Below are 26,276 nucleotides of genomic sequence, written 5' to 3' on the forward strand. Positions count from 1 at the left end.
TACTTTTACTTATACCACCTCGGCAGTTACCACATCACACACTTGTAAATTGAATGCTGGACTACAATTAGATTCAAACATCCCTAAATCCTGCCGTTTGGTCAAGGAGATACAACTGAGTTTTCAGTTGAGCAAATCAATGTAAATAGAAACCTCTGCACATCCATCATTCAGCATAAACACCTCAGTGAAGTACCAACAAGCAAAACACATTATTATCTGGCGGGGCAGATTAAATTCCCTATGAAACAAAACTTTGGCTTCTGCCTGTGACGCAATGAAACGTAATATTTGAGCAGTGTACAATTGAGGAGGGATTTAAATCTGGTGCGCTTGTGGGGGGGCTTAATGCAGAGTTACAGAGGACAGTGACATACACACCTCCATTGTTGCTAAGAATTGCAGATTGATGGATGGATGGATGTCTTCTATCATTGGTTGAAATTGGTTGGTACTAGCTTACCTAAGCACATGTAATATTGTGTTTGCAAGAAAAAACAAGTTCTGCATATATAAAATAAGTTCACCGTAAAATGGAGGATATCTGAAAGGGTTGAAAAGTGATTTTTTAATTTCTTCTACAGTAGACTTCAAAGAGCTACAGATAGCAGCTAAATCACTGTCAAATAAGTGGCAGTGTTTTTTCATATCAAGCCACCGATTGCAGTTTTGATGCAACTGCCTTCACCATCTTACCGGCGTATTCCGGGTCCACATGAGGAGGGTAGAAGCGAAAGTTGATGAAGAAGGGGATGGGCATTCCATACTTGAACCATTCCACCACGTAGGGCTGGCCGTTCAGGGGGTGGGACACGTCGCATCCCAGGATGACGTTCTCTCCTGCACGTGACGTCACAAACTGGGGCTCCTCTCTCACTCCTTGGGCACCTGTGGGGGGAACAGCCACAGGTTAGCGTGGTCAACGAAGGGAAATCGAACCGTATCAAAATGACAAAAACGACCAATACTTTTAAGTATTTGATTAATGTATCATATTTTTACTACGGCCTGTAAACGCTAACGCGTTACCTCAAACTATTCACCTGGAAGGGTTATCGCAAATTAATCACATTACCAAGTGTGACCCCAACTTTCTCCGATAATTCCAGCCTGGATGTTTGTCATGAATTGCATGGCAGTGAAAAGACAAAGAAAGCATACAACCTGGTACAAGTGTAACGGCACACCTGATCCTTAACAAATGTTCTGCTCTAGTTCTTTAAGCGTAATGGAAACAGAGGAAAGGCATTTTGATCACATGATCCAGTTTCTAGAAGTTTTCAGGAGTGTGAGATAGCAGACAGGGACACCACTGTAGGAACTGAGGATGCTCGCAGTATGATAGCGGCAGAGATAATACTATATGTCCTGTGTAGCACACACCACACAGAAGGTGATCACTGCTCGGGTTTGTCGATGATTTAGCTACATTTGGGAAAATTGGCAGATTTCATGTAAATAATCCAGAAATTGTCGAAATGTATAATAGATGAAAGAATAAAGTAGAAAAACCCTCTGATTCCTCGGACCAGTTTCCGATGCATTTTCTATGTTAATAATAGTATTATAAACTTGTTAAATCATGATTAATCTCAGGTCATTATTGTGATTAACACCACCATTTTTGCTGATAAGCACGCATTGTCCAACAACAACACACACAGTAACAAATGCATGCTTTGTTTAAGTATAAGTAATACTTTGACACTATAAGACAATATGTGTATTCACTTTTAAGTATGATAACTTCTCATCTAACTCTCTTCCATTGGGGTGTTTAAAAAAATTCATCAGGTGCACTTGCCAGAATTCTAGCATTTCAGGCAGGGGGGTGTAAGCACATGTTCCCCTCAAGCTTCATTCTTGTTTGAGCCAGTGTTGACAGTCTATATCTCACTTCCTCAGGCTATCAAGACATCAGTCGATTGAAGGTAAACAAGGTAGGAGTGGTTAACAGATTCCATTAGTTTCAAGAGAAATGCCACCGTGCACACTAGATGGCTAAGATTACAAATAGCATGAGGGTGTTTGTAAAAGCATGAGATTAACGCAGGATGAGAGCGATAACACAAACATGTGCTCAGATACGTGTTCCATCACTCAGGACCAGTGACGGGTCCAATACAGAGCCAAGGACAAGGGGCTGGGGAGAGAAAGATTAACGGCACCTGCAGACACATGAATGGATTTATCTCCACATAGTCATCTAATTCGTCTGACAGAATGTGGGCAGACAAAAACATAAAATAGGAGTGTGACAGTAATGATGACCTGATGTCCAATAATAGTTGGACCTTTAACCTTTTTACAAAAAGGATTCACTCTGTTAGCTGAGTAGTGTGTCTGTGAAGCCACATCGATCCCAGGCTAATTACAATGTAGCCTGGCTTTATAAGTGGAAACCCGGCATGGTAGCATTTTAGCGATTGAGCTAATCACATGTACTCAATGCACGTCCCTCTGTGGCTGTAAGGAAGACAGGCAGCTAATTACTCCTGCACACAGATGATGGCCAGCATTTCCTCTAATTACTGAGAGTAAACAGTGTAAGGCATTGTGCACAAGAACCCAACAGGACTGTCTCTGTAACATCTGCAAATGAATTGGGCGTATTATTCGTAGTGTCAGTGTGGTATATTATGTAGCAAAGTATAGCATGAGTGGGTAAAAAAAAGGTCTTAGACTGACCAAAATAACTATAGCTAGAGGTGGGTAGAGACGACTAAGGTTTCTTTAAATTATTGGTTCCTGGTTCATTGCACTTACATATGTATATGTATTGTAAGTCGCTTAGGTTAAAAGCAGTGGTGTAGTGGTCGTTGGACGCGGGAGATCGCCGTCCCCCCACTTATTTGGAGCCCCCACTTTTTTTAAGCATGATTTTTTTTATTGTCTTATAAATATAAAATCATTGCCAGTGTTGCAAGTGTGTATTTGTTGTAATAATGACGAAAACATAATACATTTCACAGTAATTATAATAAAAACGTAGCTCAAGTATTTATGCAACTTGATTTGAAGCGTGTGTGTGTGTGTGTGTGTGTGTGTGTGTGTGTGTGTGTGTGGTGTGTTGGTGTGTGTGTGTGTTGTGTGTGTGTGTGTGAATGTGTGTGAATGTGTGTGTGAGGGGTGACCAGGTGTCCTACTTTGTGCGGGACTGCACACACAGCATTTTTATTATTTGTCCCGTGTCCCGCAAATTGAGACTATGTCCCGCATTTGAGTGACAGTCGCGCAGAAAAGCCGGCTCGGTTCGCTGACGGCCGGCACCGCTCTTTATTATTATATTTTTACGGCATCATGTAAGTTGCGCTGACAGGCGACAGAGGTCCACAGTGTACCCCCCCGTCCACCCAGTCCAAAAATCCCCACTACACCACTGGTTAAAAGCATCAGTAATGTAATGACCCTATTACCCTACTAGGCTGTTTCACGAGCAGAGGAAATACAATGCACAAGATAGAATATGTGTGAAATGCGAATACACCTTATCCACCAAATGCTGGTTACTAGCACTCTTATGTAACATGTATGGAGTATATTACATCATTGAGAGGCTGTGTATCAGAGGAAGCCTGTGAATTTGTGATCTGATGTTCATACTTGCTCTCATGCTTGACGACAGAACCAGATAATAACTGTGCTTTTCCCAGTGGTGAGCCCCCCCTCACTCCCACACCTCCTCACACACACACACATAGCTCAAGCCACGCTACGTGTTGATTGGCTGATGGTGACATCATGGCAGAAAAAACAGGCCCCTAGGAAGGTATGACTTCACTGTTTAAAACCGAGAGGGAGCTAGAGAGGAGAGGAGAGAAGAGAGGAGCAGCTGACCCCCCCCCCCCCCATCAGGGTTCAGCTCATTTACAATCAAAGACCCAGTGGAGCGCACCATCACAAGGTGTAACCACTGAGGTGCGCACACACACACACACACACACACACACACACACACACACACACAACACACACACACACACACACACACACACACACACACACACACCACACACACACACACACACACAGTCACACACACACACACACACACACACACACACCACACCACACACACACACCACACACCCACACACCACACACCAACACACCACACACACACACACACACACACACACACACACACACACACACACACAACACAACACACACACCACACACACACACCACACACACACTACACACACACACACACACACACCACACACCACACAGTCACCAGTACCAATTACCAAGAGTGTAAGCAAGGTGGAGAAGGAAAGGGAGGTGTTTGTTTTGCTGAGTATTTGTGATTTTTACCAGGAGGACTGTAACCACTTGGGTAATCATGCTTTGAAGCTGCCCATCAGCCTAACAAATGCTTTTGTGTTGCAATATTAGTTAAATCTGTGGGAGACTCCACAAGAGAGCAACATGTGCAAAGTTACATTTGTTTTTTTTAAGGGCTGGCATTGAGAACAATGTATAGGAAGATTTGTAGCCAATTTACAGATCCCCAGAGGTAGATTTCCATCCAAATGTAGTGCATATTTAACAGAATCACCAGAAAATGTGAATTTTCTTTTGATGATTTATTCCAAAATTGCAAGTCAAACCTCGAACAAACAAAAAACATGTAGAAAATATTTAGAAAAATGTGTATTTATGATGGATTCATGCATTTGAGTGAAGCTACATTTCCTATCAGCCCACTTTTTTCATGCACTCTGCTGCTGATAGGGAATTATTCATATGACCCTTAGTTTGACTTTTAAGCATTTTAGCTTTCACCTCTCCTCTCACTCTCTCTTTGGCAGGCAAAGGGCCTGGAGAGAGCTGTTACTACCAGTGTGATGTGACAAGTTTTTGTTGTTGTTATTACTGTCAGGAAATGTACAACCTAACCCTGGTCCGCCCAGCAGTAGTAGTCAGATCGCTACTCCTGCTGATTTTAAAGCTAGCTCTGGGTTGGGTTTCATCCACTTGAATGTGCGCAGTCTGTTAGGTAAACTAGATTTTGTCCGTATCTGAGCGAGCTCAACTGACGCTGACGTCATTGTTTTATCAGAAACATGGCTAAACAAATCTGTTTTGGCCTCTGACATTGCCTTAAATGGTTTTAATGTGTATCGTACCGACCGGCCTAATAAAGGTGGTGGCGTTGCCATTTATGTTAAGAATAAGTTCAGTGTAACCATATTAGTTTCCAAATCGATCAGTAAGCAATTTGAATTTTTAGCCATAAATATAGAAGTGGCAAAGGGTCAACAGGTCATGGTGGTGGGCTGTTACAGACCCCCCTCAGCTGTCAAGGACTCCTTGTCTTCACTAGCAAATCTTTTATCTCAACTAGACTACAAGGAAATAGTGCTACTTGGAGATTTTAACTGGGACTGGTTAACTACAGTGTCAGAGGATTTTAAAAACCTTTGTATCTCTTTGAATGTTACTCAGATTGTTGACAGTCCTACTCGCCCAAATATTAAGTCCCCTAATAAATCCTCCCTAATTGATCTCATTTTAACTAATGTTCCCCATAAATATTCATCTGTGGGAGTATTTGCAAATGATCTGAGTGATCACTGTGTTGTAGCCACAATTAGGGACACTAAGGTCCAAAAGGTTAAACCTCGCATTATCAGTAAGAGAGACAAAAAACATTTTGTGGAGCAGGGTTTTGTGCATGATCTGTTTGATTTTGATTGGGGTAAAATCGATCTGTGTGCTGATGTAGAAACCGCATGGTCTTATTTTTATCTTGGTTTTATGGAGATCATTGATAGACATGCACCCCTGCGTAAATTTAGAGTAAAGGGACGAGACAATCCTTGGTTTTCTGCTAATCTGTCCAGTCTCCTTCATGAGAGAAACAAGGCCTGGGCAAAGGCTAGGAAATCAGGCTCAGAGGTAGAATGGCTGCGTTTTAGGCAGCTAAGGAATAGCTTCATATCGCAAATCAAAAGTGCTAAATCAAAGTACTATCTGTCAGTAACCACAAAGAATTTGAATAATCCTGGACAATTTTGGAAAGCCATTAAATCGTTATCCACCGGCGATATCCGTAATGAGCTACCTCCGTGCATTACCACAGCATCTGGCACTATATCGGACAGGGCTACTATGCTAAATTGCTTTAATGAGCATTTTGTGTCCTGTGGTTCTCTTTTTGATTCTGTCACTAACTCTGCTTCTGTGAACACTACAGTATGTGACTCTGAAAAACGTGTGTTGGAAAACCCTTTTAGTTTTACCCCTTTTACTGTTGATGTTGTTCGTGAAGCTTTAACCAAGTTAGATCCTAAGAAACCGGCCGGCCCGGACAACGTAGAACCTTTCTTTTTAAAGATAGCTGCAGATTGTATTGCTCCACCTCTCACTACTCTTTTTAACCTCTCCCTCAGCACAAACACAATTCCAAAATTGTGGAAGTCAGCGTATGTCCTGCCTTTGCTAAAAGGAGGGGAGGCCACCTTATTAAATAACTATAGGCCAATCTCTAAGTTGTCAGTTCTGGCTAAGGTTCTTGAACGCTTAGTGAGTGAACAGGTAAAGGTGTTTTTATGTACAAATGACATCCTGTCTAAACATCAGTCAGGCTTCAGAAAGCAACACAGCACCATCACTGCCACAATGAAAGTGGTGAATGATGTGGCGAGTATTTTAGATAATAAGCAGAGTTGTGCAGCTCTATTTATTGACCTTTCAAAAGCGTTTGTTACCGTCGATCATCACATTTTAAAGCAGAGGCTAGCCAGTATAGGCATATCCAGCCATGCAGTGGGTTGGTTTGTGAACTACCTCTCTGAAGGGTCCCAATGTGTTCACTTTGATGGGCTGTCTTCTGAGTGGTTGAACATTGCTAATGGTGTTCCTCAAGGTTCTGTTTTAAGTCTACTTTTATTCTCCATATATATCAACAGTTTAGGTGAAAATGTGGATGAAGCTACTTTACATTTTTATGCGGATGATACCGTGATGTACTGTGCAGGTCCCTCCATTAAGGAGGCTGGTGTTAAATTACAGGCTGTTTTTAACATTATTCAGACTCAGCTCTCTGAACTAAAGCTTCTTTTAAATGTTGAGAAAACCAAGGTAATGCTCTTTTCTAAAGCTAAAAAGACACCAGAGCCTGTTTTAGATATTGTAACTACGCAAGGAATAAAACTTGAAGTGGTTACCTGTTACAAATACCTAGGTATCTGGCTTGATGATTGTCTCACTTTTAAACTTCATGTCAATAACCTGCTTAAAAAGCTGAGGGTTAGGCTAGGTTTCTTCTACAGGAACAAGTCCTGTTTCTCGCTTGAGGCCAGGAAAAGGCTAGTCACTGTGACCTTTTTACCTGTGCTGGACTATGGTGATTTGATGTATAGGAATACACCTGCCAATTGCCTGGTCAAGTTAGATGCTGCATATCACAGTGCACTGAGATTTGTGACAAACTGTAAAGCATTAACCCATCACTGTACCCTGTATGCAAGGGCTGGTTTGCTTTCACTAACTGTACGGAGGCTCAGTCACTGGTACATTTTTATATACAAAGCCATGTTAGGGAAACTTCCATCTTATATCTGCTCCCTGATCTCACGGCTAATTGTAAGTGGCTACTGCCTGAGATCACATGCTGTGGTTTTATTAAATGTGCCAACTGCTTGGACTGTCTTAGTGAAGACAGCTTTTAGATGCGCAGCTCCTCTGTCTTGGAATAGTCTGCAAATTAAATGGAAACTGAACAATCTGGTGCCACTAAATGTTTTAAAGCTCGGTTGGATGCTAGTCAATCGGAAGCTATAGGTACCTGTTTATGTGGAGAATGATGTAAATGATGCTGTATGATTGTTGTTCTATTTATGTTTTTATGTTTCATGTGGAACTACTTGAGCAGGTCTCCCTTGAAAAAGAGATCAATGATCTCAATGGGATTTATCTGTCTAAATAAATTTGAAATGAAATGAAAAGGCAGGCTTGGGCTTCAACAGCTGTGTCTTATAGACATGACCATAAAACAACCTCTTCTTCAGACAATAAAAGGACAAGTTGAGCCTGCCAGGTACAGGACTTACAACATCTTAGCATAATGTTGATTATGCTATTAGGAGTGGTATCAGGGACAGGTGTGGTTAGATGCTGTATCTACTGGGTCCCAGCTATTTTGTTTGTCAATTCTCCGGCCGATACTTCCAATACATCTTCAGTGTATGACATCCAAACGAAGTTCTCTGTTGTGTCCCGTCAAAAGTGTTGAGTTCAGTCATGTTTCATGTTTTTGTTTAGTCATTTTTTGTCTTGTCTCCTACTTCCTGTTTTATTTTGGTACACACCTTTTTTGTTTCATTCCTAGCTCCCTATCCTTGTGTGTGTCTCCCGCTCTCATCAGCGTCAGCCCCGTCCCCGATTGTTTCCACCTGTGCCCAGTTACCTTTTGTTTAAATTACCCAGCCTCCCCTTGTCTTGTGTCAGTTCGTCTTGTCCTTTACCTTGTGTTTCCAAGTTCGTGACACTCTCCAGTGAACTCCTTGTGTTTCCGTTCTTTGCTCCAAGAATTTCATCACAGCTGCTTCCTGTTTTTATCGATCACACCAAGCATAAACACATATTTGCGATATTTCAGCAAACGTGAGCCAATGTGTTTTGTTTTTTGTTTAAATAATTGTTGGGCCACCAGGGCGTTTATTGTGATGACAATGTTGAAAGGGCATGACATGCGACAAATGGTCCCATGCCTCAGTATATGGGCCGCCAGCTCTGCCAAGCAAGCTATATGGAAACCCGCGATAATATGTCTACGATTTGACTATACGGTTATTATACTAACTGTTAATTGATGTCATTATGTATACACAAAAGCTGTTCATGGTTTTCAAAAAACTATTTTCTCTTATTCACATATTTTTTTCACAAATGTTGGCTAGCATTGTACAAAGGATTGAAGCACAACTAGTTTGTGGGGTTGAGTTTTGTAGGTAAGATACAGAGAGCAAAGAAGAACTGTTTGCTTAAGGCTTGCATTCATTAAGTTCTTCCTCTCTGAAAGTAGCAAAAGTTTTATTTCATCCCTGCTCACAACACCCACACATTAGTGTAATGTGGAGCTGGTGTACGAGGACACAGCGGTGCTAGTGAGTCTGTCTCTGTCTCTCTCTTCTGGGGGTGACGTCACGTTGTGTCACGTGACTTGAATTTTGAATTGAGCCGTCCCTTATACTATAGATACTAAGGCTGCAGTCGAATAGTCAAAAAATCAGCTCCTAAATTCTAACCCTATCGTCTATTCCTTGACCTCTGAGTGAAACGTCACGGGGTTAAGGGATAGTGGATAGGAGAATTCAAAAGGACTTAGGAGAAGAGACTGCGGTGCTTTAGAGAATCCGACTGCACTTTCACTATCTGACGTGTTTATGATGCGCCAGCGGACGTCATTGTGTGCGTCTGCTGCTGTAGGGAAACTATGGAAACTACAGTTTTCTATACAGCGGACTACAACATGGATGTATAATAAGAACGAGGGACTACTGTAAACTCATCTAGAGACTCTGCACCGTGCTCTGAAGCTGTTGTTTTATGCTTTATGAACGTGGACAACAGAGAAACATATTCTTCAGGACCAAAGTTGGAATTTAAATAAAAAAGGAAAGTGAAACTTATGCTCGTCACCCTCTCCCTCCGGTCCACATTAATACAAATGATCCCAATACGTATGATTGTATGAAAAGATCTTAAAATCAATACAAATGTATTTATTATAAACGTTAGTCCTTAACATCTATCACTGTGTATATCACCATTCAAACATCTTTTAAAAGTTGAACAAACTCCACACAGCTCAGTAAAGACTGTGAAATGTGACTTTATTTTTTTCATTTCAGTAAAAACTAACGTTCATATTTCTCTTTTTGATTATAATACTGATGAACGTTCAGAACAAAGCACTTTGGCAACTTACCACATTAAAATGCTTAATAAGCACCATAACTTTCATGATATAATTTCTCCGTCATAATCGGTTGTTTCCGTGAACGGCCGACTGTTGTGTGACGGCAAATGCCGCGGCCGCAAGGCATTGTGGGGCAGCATTTCTCCTCTCCTTTCGGTGAGGGAGGTCCAGTGGTTCCTAAGCTAAAGGGGGTTATAAAGGAAGTTTGAAACCTCCTTTCCTATCATCTAGACTAGAATTCGAACGGCACTTATCATGGCTGCCACTGAGGGACTTCCGGGTCATTTCACTCGGTTAGGAAGGTTCCTAAGCTAAATGGACTATTCGACTGCAGCCTAAGCTTGTTTGAGATGAGCTGCGTCTCGCCTCGAAAGTAGACGAGAATAGCCGATTGCAGCCGGGGGAGGTCTCAAAAAGCTCGCCTGAAGTCGGACAGCTCGGAGTCGGCTTGACTCGGTTTGCAATGGCGTAAATCATGTTGGCGTTCTTCATTGCAGATGAAGTGGATGCAATAGAAATCCCACAATTAGGATATCACTACAAATGAATGACTCAAGTATCTGTTCATTTTAAAACAAATCAATACAAGGGGGGTTGAATGTAAAAGACAGAACCACTACTTTTAAAAACGACTTCCGTCAGCGGTCTTGACCAGTTTGCATTTATAAAGAATGCACAAATGTGTTTAATCGTTAATGTCAGATATGTACTAAGTAAATACATTTGTTCCTGCTCAAGATTAGATTCAACTTTATTGTTATTGCACATATTACAGGTGCTGAGACAACGAAATGCAGTTTAGCTTCTAACCAGGTGCAACAAGCAGTAAAGTGAAAAGTAATGTACACAATCTACAGAATAAAATATAGAATGAATTGAATGATGAATAAACAGTGAGGGGTATGAATACACTAGATATCAGCCTATGAGCAGTATGAACAGTGTGTATGAATATGCTAAGATATATAAAGTATGAAAACGGTAAGCAGTGCAAGTATAGTATAAAATATATAGATATTAATTTCATGATGATAAACATTGTGAAACAATGATTAAAAATGTTAATGGAGGTGGCGACGTAAAACTGACACAAAACAACAACAAACTTTTGCCGAGCCAATTGAGAGTTTCATCAGCAGCACGGTGTAAAAACCACCAATGAGCGCTCAGCTCGAGATACCAGCGAGTCGTTTCCCATCAAGCATTTCGCTTCCGCAGCCCGTGGAGAGGAACTGCGCCGCCTCGCTCTCAAGTCTGTGGGCGTCTTTGTCCCGCGAGATTTCAACGTCTCATGTAGGCGAGCCTCCAGAGCAAGTCGGACAAAATGACAAAACATCATGCAACGCACTAGCAAGACGGCGATCGCAATTGCGCAGGTCTGCGTCGGTCTCGCTCATCTCAAACAAGCCTAATATCTCTTTACGTTAAGGCTGCTACACACCAACCTGAGACCAAGGTTGCGTTCCGATAATCCAAGAATCAGCTCCTAAATTCTAACCCTATCTCCTATTCCTTGACCTCTGAGTGAAACGTCACGGGGTTAAGGGATAGTGGATAGGAGAATTCAAAAGGACTTAGGAGAAGAGACCGCGGTACTTTAGAGAATCCGAATGCACTTTCACTATCCGACGTGTTTATGATGTGCCAGCGGACGTCATGAATGTGCGTCTGCTGCTGTGGGGAAACTATGGAAACTACAGTTTTCTATACAGCGGACTACAACATGGATGTTTAATAAGAACGAGGGACTCATCTAGAGACTCTGCACCGTGCTCCGATGCTGTTGCTTTATGCTTTATGAACGTGGACAACAGAGAAACATATTCTTCAGGACCAAAGTTGGAATTTAAATAAAAAAGGAAAGTGAAACTTATGCTCGTCACCCTCTCCCTCCGGTCCACATATGATTGTATGAACTATTAAAAGATCTTAAAATAAATACAAATGTATTTATTATAAACGTTAGTCCTTAACATCTATCACTGTGTATATCACCATTCAAACATCTTTTAAAAGTTGAACAAACTCCACACAGCTCAGTGAAATGTTGACTTTATTTGATCATTTCAGTAAAAACTAACGTTCATATTTCTCTTTTTGATTATAATACTGATGAACGTTCAAAACAAAGCACTTTGGCAACTTACCACATACGTTTTAAAATGCTTAATAAGCACCGTAACTTTCATGATATAATTTCTCCCATTATCGTTTGTGTCCGTGAACGGCCGACTGTTGTGTGACGTCAAATGCTGCGGCTGCAATGCATTGTGGGGCAGCATTTTCTCCTCTCCTTTCGGTTAGGGAGGTCCAGTGATTCCTAAGCTAAAGGAGGTTATAAAGGAAGTTTGAAACCTCCTTTCCTTTCATTTGGAGAATTGGAACTGCACTTAACATGGCTGCCACTGAGGGACTTCCGGGTCATTTCACTCCGTTAGGAAGGTTCCTAAGCTAAATGGACTATTGGACTTCAGCCCAAAGAACGCGCACCGAAGGCGTCCCGACTTTTACGTCCGCTACGTCGCCTGCGAGCCGGATCATTTGGCTCGGCTCACTAAGAAGAAGAGCCGGCTTATTTTACTACAGTTTACCACGGAGCCTCAGTTTCGTCGCTGCGAGGCTCCGGCGCTCGCAGTTCACGCGCGTGCTCCACCGCTCATCGCGTCCAAATCGTGCACGTTGTTGTCCTGTGGCAGGCACCGTAGGTCCAAGATACCAAAAGGCCGATGTCGGGGAAACGATCTTCAATACTCCGAAAATAATCCCACCAGGCTCTTTTGACCCTCCAACAGAGGTATGTCCTTGTCCTTTTTCCTTTTCGTCATTTCAACCGATACAAATTTTTTTTTGCTGAATAAGGCCGTCAAATTACGGCAAGATACCCCCCTGGCGGAAACACTGTGCCACACTACATTGCACTTCTAAAGTCCTGTGTGATTTACGACTTATATTTGACTCCAGGGGCCTCATTTATAACGCCGTGCGTAGGATTCACGTGGGAAGGTTGCTTATGTAGTAGAAATCCAAAAAATAGGTACAGACATTTTCCGACATTTTCCGATTCACCAAACATTGCGCACCGACGAGGAAAGTGCATACAGCACTTTCTACGCCGGTTTCCCTTTATAAATCACAACCGACTCAAAATGCGGTGCAGCTTTTGCGGGCTTCACGTAACGCCCATATTTGCCTATAAATAGTCAAAGAAACGCCCATTCATTCATTCTGACTGACTTTATGAAGAAGATCGCAGGAAATGACGACAGAACAGCTAAAAAATACATCTCACACCGTGTCAGATTCTGGTTATTTTGGGGAGGTGGAGATAAATCATATTGTTTGGTGGATGCAGTTTGAACCAGAGTAGCAGCATGGAGGTCGGATCGTCACCAAAATAAATAAATAAATGGCCCGAAAAAGGTTAATGACAAAAACAATACACATAGCCTTCCTCAGGCAGTGTGTTTGTACCGGGGACAGGAGACCCCCCCTTGATGAGAGAATGTAAGAAATGATCGGGGAATCCCTCCGGAGTGGAGTCATGACGACTGGATCTGAATTATGTTTTTGTATTTGGTGGTTTGTGTTCCAGCTGTCGATCAGCTGTGCGCAGCGTCTCCACTGCAGCCTGTGCGTATATCCCTTTATAAATGAGGCCCCAGGTCCTTGGGTTTCAAAGATAAACTGTTACTGACAGTATAACTGCGGATATATGACGGGATGATTCTATGTGACAGAACAAACCTGACAGAAAACTGCACTTCTATAATTATTAAAGCTGACAAACGATCCATGCATGAAAACTTAGAGAGATGCAATGAATAAACAAAACAAGTATGAAACATTACCACGAATAAAACACACTCTAGTACTGTTTCAGCTGAGACTGTGTGTTGGCACTTAAAACGCTGAATATACTGTCTCAGCTGGTCCCCTGGCTCAGTCCTGACGCTGTCTACAGACAACTAGCCGGTCTGCTAAGTGCCAACAAAAATGAAAAATAAATGAGATTTTTACACAATACAACATGAATAATTGATCACTGTAGCAAGGTACATTATCATACAGCCAATTATTCTTGTACATGTACTTTTAAAATTCCTCTGTCTTATTCCAAAGTTGAACTCGGAGGAGGAGAAAATAAAACAGCAGCCTATTGCAATTGGCGGAGACATAAATAAATATGCTAGCCACCCAGTGAGCTAAAAGTATGTAAGATGAATTGGGCACAAATAATGAAACATTTTCTTAAGGCTACATTCTCACTTCACATGTGCTTTATATGTCAGTGCTCAACATGAGACAGAAGAGGTCCGGCTGTTTGCAGCAGGATCTCCTTGATAAGATTTCTGTTTAGTAGTTCACAGAGAATGTGTACTCTTTCTTACAAGAGTTGTGTCTAAATGTGCGTACTTCTGTACATAGATCTCCTGTTCTAGTTTATAAATGGATGCAAAAAAGTATGGCAAAAATGGTGAACTTTAATGGTCAAGAAGTGCGGAATGCTGGACACTTCTCCAACTCAGCTATTGCTATTTTGGCAGCAGAAGTGGCGCAACCAGCAGCAATTGCAGTTAGACCAGTGAGCACAGTGCTATTCAAAGAAAATGTACTAAAACTAATATATGTGGGATTAACTGTTTAATAAATGTACCACAAAACTGGTGTTGAGAAGAAGCCACCATTCATTGTATAGGAATTGAGCAGTCTGTGATGATTTTGTGAACGATTGTTGCTCGTTAGCTAGTTACCAGCAACGTTTGTGACTTCTCCCCCACACACTGCCCTGTTTAGCCTGAAACACCTCCACAGGACAACTGTGTTTACTTCCATAAGTTAATGATATCACTATGTAAGACTCACGCTTGGATTGGTTAGCGCTCCAACACATTGTACGTGATAAGGGGGGGGGGGGGACATCTCTAAGCGGTCGACTAATCACAACAGAGCCGGCCAGCTAACCAATCAGAGCAGACTGTGCTCTGGTTTCAGACAGAGGGTGAAAAGAGGTGCTGCAGCACAGGCAGTATGATAAAAATAGAGAGCTTTTCGAACACTAAAGCATGGAGACATGTCACAGTAGAGGCACAGAATACTAATATGAATGAGTAATATTATGTCCTTGTAACAAAACAAACAATGGCGGTGGTAAAGCTAAACTAAGATGTATTTCAATTGTTTGAACATCACCAAGCCATCCACTTATTCTTGTTTCACCAGATTCTAATCTCCTTACACTAAAAACAGAGGCAATTACAAATGAATGTGCAGCAGCACAGAGTGTTACCAGACTAATAAAATAACCAAAGTGCAACAAAACAGTGCTACAACCCCTTAGATATATCAGGGGGCTTTAAACACTAATGCAGCACCAAAGGGTGGAGACTTGACCTAATTCTGATACCCTACTCCTACTTGGAATTCACAGGAGAACTTTCCAGGGTGCATCTGATCCGTACTACATCACACAGCCTTGATGTTATAACACTGCAAACATTGTGAATGGTCTGGATACTATTGTTGACTTTCATAGACATTTATCTGTATTGTATGTCTAAGCAAACAGCTGAAGCCGATCTGTCAAGGTGACCCTTTGCTTAAACCAGACAGACTTCAGGTCAGCCAGTTCTATCACGGTGTTGCTGTCAGCAGAATGTCCACTACGGATTTCCTCCATTAATCCTGTCCTTCTCCATGACCCATTTTCCCTAGTGCTGATGCTTATTGTCTGTGTCCATACTAAATCCTGCATGGAAGTCAGAGTTCAGTGTTCTCTGCCACAGAGCCAAAAGTGTCAAAGATTCTGTTAGCAACCAAATAAATAACTTGAGATATTATAGTCCATCCCTTGATGCAATGGTATAAATTCCACCAATTAGCTGCTGCTTCACTAGCTGCACTGATGATTCAGCCTTGGTGCTGTTCACCCTAACGGTACCCGTCCAGGCAAAGCAAAGCAGTCTGTGTTACGGACTGGAACACTACGACACACTGAGTTTTCACACATGCAACTTTGTTCAAATAAAACCCCTATATGATCACTTTAAGACTTATTATGGGTTTATTTATCATCAAAAAGGTAACCATCTATTCCCAGAATCGCCATGGGGTCGTTTTAACCAATCATAGAACAGCTGTATAATGCAGCATTGAAAATGCTCGCCACACAAGTCCCAAAGAAATTAACTGGCCATTAAAGCACATTTTCGTAGTGGCCAAACAATGGGATAGTCCATGACGCCATAGGTCCCAAAAATACATTTTCCAATTGACCTCCAATGATAAAGAGATATCTGTTAATCGTGCAGCGTATATTTTTTTCTGAGGTTAATCAAATTCTGAACACTTTAATATCCCTGAAATCATTAAGTCAATAATTTTGGAAAATGTGCTATCCAGAGTTATTCCCCTCTACATTTAAGGTATTTCACTAAGCAAAGACCAGCCCTGACGGAGTGGTTGGGTTTTCAAATAGTAGCTATAAATAGTAGTTTTAATTTTCCAGCCCATGAAAACTCTTCAATGGCGAAGTCGATAGGGACTTGGCTTGGCAACTGGAAGGTCACCAGTTCAAGTCCCGGCAAGACCAAGTGCTACCGAGGTGTCCCTGAGCAAGGCACCGTTCCCTATACTTGCGCCGTTCAAAATGGCAGCACACTGCTCCTAACACAGGATGGGTCAAATGCAGAGAAACAATTTCCCCACGGGGATTAATAAAGTATATCAAATCAAAGTATCACTCTTGCAAACATTGTCCGAAGAACATGTTTTTAAATGTACTGCAAGTTACTTCTAAAGCTGCTGCAGGCTTCTACCTAGGACGGATAAGTGTTTTTGAGCCTCTTATGTTTGACTGGCTGGAATTAAGGGCAGATGGCTGAGGGAGGATCAGCGGACCCTCAAGTTCAGGAATTCTCCCAAATAAGTGGGGGCAACCCAATGCATGACTCAGTTCAGTACAAGCCCTTATTTCATCTTAAGGCCCGGACACACTAAGCTGACACCAAAGAACTCACACAGACGGACCCCCGACTGTTGTGTCGCCTCGCGTCTCTGCGTCTTGGCCATGTGTCGCACTGGAACACACCGCAAAGACTTCAACCGACGGCCAAGAAGCAAGTACGAACTGCGCATGCGTGAGTGGCAATAACTCTCCTTACCAGTAGGCGGCGGTAGTGTGTATTCGTCATTCAAAAGAAGCAACAACCGGAAGAGAGGCCGTTTCTCAATCGCGAGGATGCTGGCCTGGTAGTCGCGTACTTCCAAGTCACTTCCTTCAGAAACGAAGCAAGTATACTTCCAAGCCACGGCTTCGGAAAACGAAGAAGAATGGAATAGGCTAACAAGTGTGCCACTCTCTCTAATGGTTTCAACATAAACTGTACCGAAAATAAATACCTCACGATGTCTATCTAATTATGAACTTGCTTTACTTTCACGGAACACATTTATGGTGGTAACAAATTTAACAAAGTAACAAATGTACCAACACTACACATTTTCTACGCCACTACATACTTACATTTAAATGTGTGCTGCGTCGGTTCAGCCATTCTCCGCAAGGGTTTTTGAAATTGGTCCATGCGCAAAGCATTGTGGGGATTTTAAGGACGCGAAGTCTACCCATGTGCAGCCTCGAAATTTCCCCCAAACCAAGGACACGGCCTCCGTGGAATTCCAAGTATGCTGGAGATTGGAACAGTACTTCGGCGGCACTCAATGACGTAGCATCCTTGAAATATTGGCTTGGAAGCCAGTACCCTCGAGATTGAGAAACGGCCACAGACTGCGTGATAACCGAGAGAAGAAGAACAGACTGCGTGATATAAACAAACAACAAATACCATGTGCGTTCCATTTTCACTCTACAACGAGAAGCTCATGGGGCTTTCCCGAACCTGTGTCGAGAGCTGGAGTTAAACGAAATCTCAGATTTGCCTTCTTAATAGTTTGTTTGGGTCCCTCACTTCCGTTTCGCTCCTCATGCACTGATTCGCTAGCTGAACAGCCAATCAGAGTGATTTATTTTGCCGACAGCCTTTGGCTGACTGCCCACCGATTCGACATGTTGAATCGGTGGGTTTTCGGCCGAAAAGGTGTCGGCACAGCTGTAAAGACACAACGGTGCGGGACACACCAATCTGAGTAGGGCGTGTCGACGCTCATCGTCGGCCTGACGCCCATCGACGGCCACAATCGGCTTGGTGTGTCCGGGCCTTTAATGACTCAGTGATATTTATCAATTGACAGCAACTACAAATCAGTTACCATGCTGCATCTGCTCATGATTTCGAAAACAAGAAATTATTTAGTTGGAAAAATAATGGTGCATATTATGGGCTGGCCTTGTAGAGATGCATTCTGCTCAGAAATGGACATGTGTTGTCTGTTTAGCTGTCAGAATGCATTAGGAGCTCCAGGGCCTGTGTCCACATAGTGCCTTATTCTGAGCACCAGCATCTTTTTTCAATTGTTTATAAAGAAGAGATGTAGAGTGCGTCCGCCTGGAGATAAAGCGTTGCACCCGGCGTATTTTTTCTCAGTGCTCTGCTGTTTCTCTGAATTCGCTCCGAGCTCTCAAGGATGAACATATTTGAACTTTTCAGAAAAGCGCTGATGACGTCCACGAAGGAATTTAAGACGAATTTTGTTTTTGGCCATGTCTTTCAGACGGAAACTATCATAACAAAGACTGAAAGCTCATTTGTTTGAGCAGATCAGCCAGCAGACATTGCTGTTGTCTGGGAGTGTGTGACTTTTATCTCCGTACAGGCGTACACCCATCGTCCTCCTCTCTCTACGGCTGTCAGACTTAGCGGTGAAGCTCATTCAGACAAAGTGGGAGGGCAAGTATCTTCTGGTTGGTTGTAATGAAAAAACACATTGCAAATAAAAGGCAAATGCTAGTCTGTCTTATTAAATGTGTGATACGTGAAGAAATCGATGTCACAGAAACATTTAAAATGCTCTAGGAGGGTTTTTATTATGAATAGCCTGAGGGAGACTCTGCCCATCACCCTGCCAGGGCCTTTCTGCCAGAAGAGGATGCTACAGTATGTAGACCGAGGGGATCAGTCTTCTCCACATGTTTCTCTGTAAAGACACTGGGAACAGGTCACCATAACATCCCATTAATTTAAGTATTGAAGATGTTCTTAGCATGATAGTGGGAACATAGTCATCAAATGAAGGAGTGACCACAGTGATTGGTTCTCCTAACTGCACCAGATGCTACAAGTAGCAAGTCTCACACATAGATTTTAAAAGTCATTCATTAGTTCCTTAGAAGAAAAAGAAAAAAGTTACTATGAGTTACAGCAGCATCATTTAGCACTGATCACTGCCATTAATGCTCAAATGTCAGAAATCAAGACTCAAAACCAAAATCATACTAAAAACCGTTTGAAGGGTCTTGAGTTCAACCATGACCTCAGGAACATTCCTTGTTTCCCCAGCAATACATCAGCAATACTGTAGCCTATAGCATAACTTCCCACCAAGGAGAAGCCACTTAACGCAACATTTTAATTACACAGTACTAATGTGCAAGTTGACTGATGGATGTGTCAACACATATCTTGAATAAAAATCCACAAAAATGTTTTTGTTTTGTTACTAACCATAAATACATTGCAATGTCAATATTTGTATGCAATTTAAAGAATCAATACTAATGAGCAGTCATTTTTTAAAACCTGGACACAACTTGTGTCACTAAAATGCACCTTAGCTTACTTCATGATTAAACTAGAGGTGTTGTCTTGACAAGCCACATGGCGTAAAAAGTTGTAAATAAACACTTAAAACAATGGAAACTACTAATAACATACATACACAACAAATGATATCACCTGTTTTGACTTCACATGTTCACCATTGCTAGTGGTACAGGTTGTCTTTAGTGTTTGTTTGTATTGGCAGAACTCTGTCTTGTATTGATTGTATATACAGATTTAATGAGATTATTCATTAAAAATGACATGTGAAGATTCCCTTCTGTGTCACATCTTGGAAGAGACGGCATTTTTATTTTGTAATTTGCCTCCCCTTTCTTTACACACACAAACAAAGGACCAACAGTTGGAGCAGTTTGGATTCAGTGTCTTGTTAGAGCTGCCGTTGTTCCTTCCAAATGTATTGGTCCTTCTCTCTGCCATGACAATGTCATGGTTATGGGGATGACATAAGCCACAGAAATAGTTTACAATAATTCAAGTCAAGGGTGTGAAGGGTGATGGACTGATCGACGAATGACATACTGTCTTCAAAAGTTAACAGTTTTTGTCGCTCTGGATGGATCGGCTGTTATTTATAGCAGCGTTTGTGGAATGTGTCTGTTGCTGAAGCTCTACAACGTCTCCTGTCTACCTGCGCCTTGTGTGGTGTTCTGTGATTTACATCAGTTCCAGTTCAGAATTTATTTTACATGTACACCTGATTACTCTAAATTTTAAATAATACAAATAGCATATACACTCCCTAACACCTCTGTTAGCGCTATGCTCCATATTGTTTAAAAACATTATAGTGACAAATATGGCCATCTTTCTTTGGTAAAAGCATGAATAAATAGTTTTCCCACTAATACAATACAAATATTACCTGTTTCATCTTAGTTTTTTTATCAAATTGGTATCAAGAGTGGTATATATGTATGAGCTAAATGTATGTTATCGTGACATCCATTGTTCTGACAGTACTGCTTCAACTTTTAAAAGAACATTCTCATAGCCAGATTGGGAACCAGTTGATATCCATCTTAATTAAAGCAGAAAGACGAGATAATTATCGCAAGGCTCAGAGGACACAAGTATAGCTCACTGAAATCAAAATAAATCCAGTCCAAGTTGAATTTGCTAAATGATACAGAACGTTTCCTAGAAAAACTGTTATCAAATTGAATTGAAGGTTTAACCAAGATTGCTATTTTCTTAAAAAGCTTGTTGGATTCCCTACCATTTCAAACTGTTAATTGATTTACTTACAGCAATAGAAATGTTCCAAATAAGAAACTTTGCCCGGTTTCATAGACAATAAAGCAAACAACAGCATTCTGAAAACAATCAAATTGGTTGGATTACTTGCAACATTACATTGGTGTGTTTCCTTATATTACAGCATGTCAGCAACAACAGGCTTAGAACAGATAACAGTTCTAGTAACACGCCTTCATGCTTTTAATAATGTACATGTATCTCTGCAAATACTCAACTCAGCTATGAAGGAGTTGACTGACTCTGAGGCCCAGATGGTTTCCTCTCTTTTCAGCCAAACCCACTTGCTGCTCTTTTTGGCTGATTCTAAAGATTACTTTAAGTCTTGATGTAAGCTTTGATCAAAATCCTTCAGTAAACTGGTTGTAGATGTGAATACAAATCAACGGCAGTTCGCTTCTACATTGCTTCAGTCATAGCTCTGTATGTCTCTTCATGTCATGACAACGTTAGTTCTCTTGTGTAAGCATATTGCACTAGATCTACAGTCCAAACATGGAACTGGCCTCATGTCATTGTTGACAAAATGATTGCTTTTGCTGATCGCCACCTGAAAACACACTCAAAACTGTTTAGCCTCATCTACTCTAGTCAGGCTCAGGACAACGTTTTTCTTTCAGCCCCGCTTAATGGAAAGATTCAGAAAACAGGCTGTTTTTCTCAACTCCAACTGATGTGATCTGCTTAACCAAAAAGTAAGTCCTCATCCTTGAAGTCTTTCTTGTAAAACCATAGAAAATACAGTTTTAAATTACATCCGATAAAGTGTAAATATCAGCTTTGTGTAGCTTGCTGAAGTTATTTTTGGATTAAAGCCAAAGACGCCACCGACGAATGAGAAACGGAGGAAAACACAAAAGGTCAGAATTATGCTTTATCTGTATTGAACCTATGCAAACACATACACAAGCATTCAGTACATTGTATCTATGTTGTGAATATGTGAGGCATAGATTTTATCGATACTCTTATCGATACTTTTCAATAATTTGGTGCTCAAAATTATAGACATCAATACAAGATGTGAAGATTAAACAGTCATTTTATTGTAATTTTCTTGCAGAAATAACTGTATAACTTATACATTAGCTTTTCAGAAGCAGACAAAACACACTGGAAAAATGTGCACTCTCCTGGTTCTCATCATACCTCACTGACAAACAGTTTGTACAACTCTGTAATCACCAGAGTTGGGTGTAATAATATTACTTCTGTCGGTAACAGAGAAGTGTAACGCGTTTTATAATTCAGTAATCACACTACAGTTACTAACATTGCCCCGACACGCATTACTTCGTTACTTTTATAAAATAATCACACTCACTGACAGACAAGAGGGGTTTCCGCCGCAGGTTTATATCGGTTTATATACATGTAGGCCTATGTAATCTGCGTGATTTGCGAGACCACATCTCCACGTGCAGTGCTGCATAAACATGGCTGAGTCTTTTCATCTGTAAACTCCCTCAACGGGGCCGCTCGCTCTCTTTTGTTGATCGCCCTCTCACGGGTGAACAGTTCAATGCCCCGCTTCATTGTAGGAATTCTGCCATGTCTCTACCACTTTAGTTTGACCATCTCTGTTACTAAGTTATGGAATACTAAATAAATAAGTAATTAGATACCTTACCGTTATGCGCTCATAAAGAATGATAAGAATAATGCGTCTTGAACTGGTTTCATTCATTAGTGTCTTGACGTTTCACAGACTGTTAGCTTGTTGTGGTATAGCTGGTAGCCTATTTTAGAGCATATACAAATAAAGACTTGTGTTATGTCTTCCTTAATGCAATAGTAATTGGGGGTGCAAGTGGAGTCTCGCAGAGGCAAAACTGTGGCGCGCTTACACTGTAGGTGCGCCGCAGTCTGCGTGATCTGCCTGTAGGGAGGGGCGGGCCGGCCCTGCGAGTAAAGTAACGAGTTACTTTATCTAGAGAGTAACGAAGTAGTGTAATATATTACTTTTTTAAAAAGTAATATGTAATATATTGCTTTTTTTTTAGTAACGACCCCATCTCTGGTAATCACAAGTCACAAGAAAGTGCTATTTCACTGGGTGTCCCCCAGGGGTCAGTACTGGGTCAACTCCTATTCATCATATATCTCCTCCCCCTGGGAAAAATCCTCCGTCACCATGAGGTTAATTTTCACTGCTTCGCCGACAACACACAGGTCTACATTTCCTCCAAACCCACCACTGCCCTGACCCCAACCTCCCTCACCACCTGCCTTGAGGACATCAGGAGCTGGATGAGCAGGAACCTCCTGAAGCTTAACCGTAGCAAAACTGAGGCCTTGCTCATCGGCTCCAAATCCACCCTCACCAATTCACATAATACCCCAGCACCAAACATCATCATTGACGGCTTCCCCATACCATTCGCTGCCCAAGTGAAAAGCCTCGTTGTCATTCTGGACGGCTCCCTCTCATTCGCACCACACATCAAAAACATCACCCGCACCGCCTTCTTTCATCTTCGGAACATCTCCAGACTCCGCTCATCTCTGTCCCAACCCAGCACTGAAATTCTGGTCCACTCATTCGTCACATCCCGGATTGATTACTGCAATGCACTTCTGACTGGCCTTCCCATCAAGCTCCTCAATAGACTGCAAATAATCCAGAACTCTGCTGCCCGGATCATCACCCGCACCAACTCATCCGACCACATCACCCCCATTCTCACTCAGCTACACTGGCTTCCTGTACGCTACCGTATTGACTACAAAAACATTCTACTCATATACAAAGCTCTCCATAACCTTGCCCCCATTTACATCACCGACCTCCTTCAGGAGTACACCCCCTCCCGCACCCTCCGCTCTTCGTCCGTAGGACTTCTCACCGTCCCAAGCTATCGCCTCAAAACCATTGCTGCTCGAGCTTTCAGCTGCTCGGCTCCCAGACGCTGGAACTCCCTGCCACTACACATCCGACAGTCTGATTCCATAACAACAATCTCAACTCAAAACCCACCTGTTCAAACTGGCATTTTCTTTATAATCTGTACCCTGTGTCCTTTTGTAGTCAATTTCCTGTTGTTTGTCTTGTCTTACCCCGGCTGATACTTCACTAAATCCACTGTTTTAATTGTTCCCTATATTGCCCCTATGCCCTGTAAGGTGTCCTTGGGTGTTATGAAAGGCGCCCCCCAAAATAAATGTATTATTATTATTAAAAATAAATAAAATAACTTAAAGGGGCCTGGCTCACCCTATCATGCTTTTTGGGGTTTTCCCTCAGACAGAGGATGAAAAGAGGCATTTTTTAAAAACATTTTTAACATTTGTAAATCAGTTACATCTTCATCCAGACATTTCAAACTGACAACCTTGCTCGACAAGAGATCCTTAAAACATTGTCCTACAGTGACATCATGCAAAACTGTGATATGAAGAAATTGGTAAAAAGGCTAAGATGGCAAAACGATAAAGGCGAGTATGTATATTATTCTGGATTGTACTTTTAAATCATCACAAAATAAATGATGTGCTGAACTGAAACACGTCAAAATGTGTCTGAAGGTTTAAACATAGAACAAAGTATTTAAGCTTAAAATATGTCAATTCCTAGTAAACGACCAACAATTGCTGAACCATACATTGAAACGTTGACCTTTAACAACATTTAAATGCAGTTTTCCAATTCACAATGACATCTGTAAGTTTAACTGGTTTATAAAGCATTCAATTAAAGGCCAAATTATTATAGGTGTAGGAGCTCACATTAATACACTGTCAGTGTTAATAAACTAAAAAAAAGACAAGGCGATGTGCCTACAAGAATTCACTCTGGTAAACAAAACATATTACCCGTGCGCAGCAGCTAACCTGCCTGCTAGCCTTCGCTCAGGTAAGATTTACACACGGCGCGGCTGAAGCCCGCTAGCACTATTAGCCCTAGCAGTATCGCTAGCAGCCACATTGTTTAGGCTGTCAAATACGCTGCACCGTTTTAGATTCAATGAGTGTCTCGTTTGCAAATGCTTCATTAAGTTGCATGTGTCACCCCCTTTACAGGCAACTAATTGAGTACATAGATTGCACCTTGCACTATCGCCACTACATTTTTTAAAGTGCACCCAGACCTTCGATCACTTCGCTCTGTCCGCTATGTATATACAAGCTGTTAATAAACTTTTCAATCATGCCTGCGGGAGTCTCACAACAATAATAAGAGCGCTAATGAGAGAGATGACGAATGGCATTTACAGTGGCCAATCAGAGGGGTCTCAAACCGGATACATCACACGGGATGAGGGTTCCCAACCAACCAGAATGGTTTAAAGTTAAACTAAGGAAGTAGACGTAACACATACCGATAGCAGCACCGTTTGTCCAGCGGCTTAACGCAGGGTTGCCAACTTTGGGTACCTGGCTGGAGTGAGATTTTGATATCATGGGTTTGATTACACATTTGAGCACTAAATGACTGCTATCGTGTCAGTAGCGAGACCTTAGCATATATATAGGATATATATACAATCAGTGGCGGCCGGCCCATAGGGGCGCCGCCCCACCTCTTCCCACATACAAAAAAATATATTAAAAAATATATAAAATTAAAAAATATATATTTAAAAAAAAATATATTTAATATTTTTATTTTTAATTAACAAGGTAAATATCATACAATTGGTATCAGTAAAATGTATAATCTACAATAAAATCTCGTTTAAAATTGTGTTACGATGTCTAAAGTACTGATAAGCAGTGTTGGCAGTAACTAGTACTCTAACGCATTACTTTTTTAATTCAATAACTCAGTTACCGTTACTACATGGTGCGTTACTCCGTTAGTTTTTTTTTATATAGTCAACAGCCAGGCGAACAGAGATGAGAACTGTACTTAAGTACAGTACTTGAGTAAATGTACTTAGATACTTCCTGTGTCACATGCGGAGACGCGCTGTGGGCGTGTTTGTGTTGTTTACTAACAAGACTATCATGGTGGCGGCAGTCACATGTTTCCTGCCTGGCCTTGCCCATGGCATTCGTTTATCATTACCGGGCGGAGCCCCCGAGACAAACAGCAGCAACCAGCACGTTGCAAAAGTCTCAATAGTAAACTGTGCCGCCGAAACATGATTTCAACCAATCAGCGCCGTCAAATATTTTGGTCACGAGGGCGCTGACGTTGGCGCCCACGTTGCTTATGTGCCTTGACGTGAGTTGTTTTTTAGACCAAGGTGACGCAGTATGAGAATATATGAGAACTATGAGAATGGCTTCGTGTGCAGGTGGAGTCGACGGACCACGGCCCGCACCCAATTCAGTGCAAGAGCTACTCTCCAATCCTTTTGAAAGGCGAAGTTTGGGAGATAAAATCATACTTAAACCGGACCAAC

At 41.7% G+C, this 26,276-nt stretch overlaps 1 protein-coding gene across 1 annotated transcript in view; it reads right to left on the reverse strand.

Moving 5' to 3' along the window:
* Positions 1-26,276, reverse strand: part of igsf9bb (immunoglobulin superfamily, member 9Bb) — a 133,358-nt gene that overhangs the window by 81,290 nt on the left and 25,792 nt on the right. Inside the window, 1 exon segment of the mRNA XM_034226636.1 lies at positions 697-888. Within this exon segment, the coding sequence (XP_034082527.1) occupies positions 697-888 (192 nt within the window).

The sequence above is a fragment of the Gymnodraco acuticeps genome, unplaced genomic scaffold (assembly GCF_902827175.1).
Source record: "Gymnodraco acuticeps unplaced genomic scaffold, fGymAcu1.1, whole genome shotgun sequence".
Taxonomy (NCBI): Eukaryota; Metazoa; Chordata; class Actinopteri; order Perciformes; family Bathydraconidae; genus Gymnodraco; species Gymnodraco acuticeps.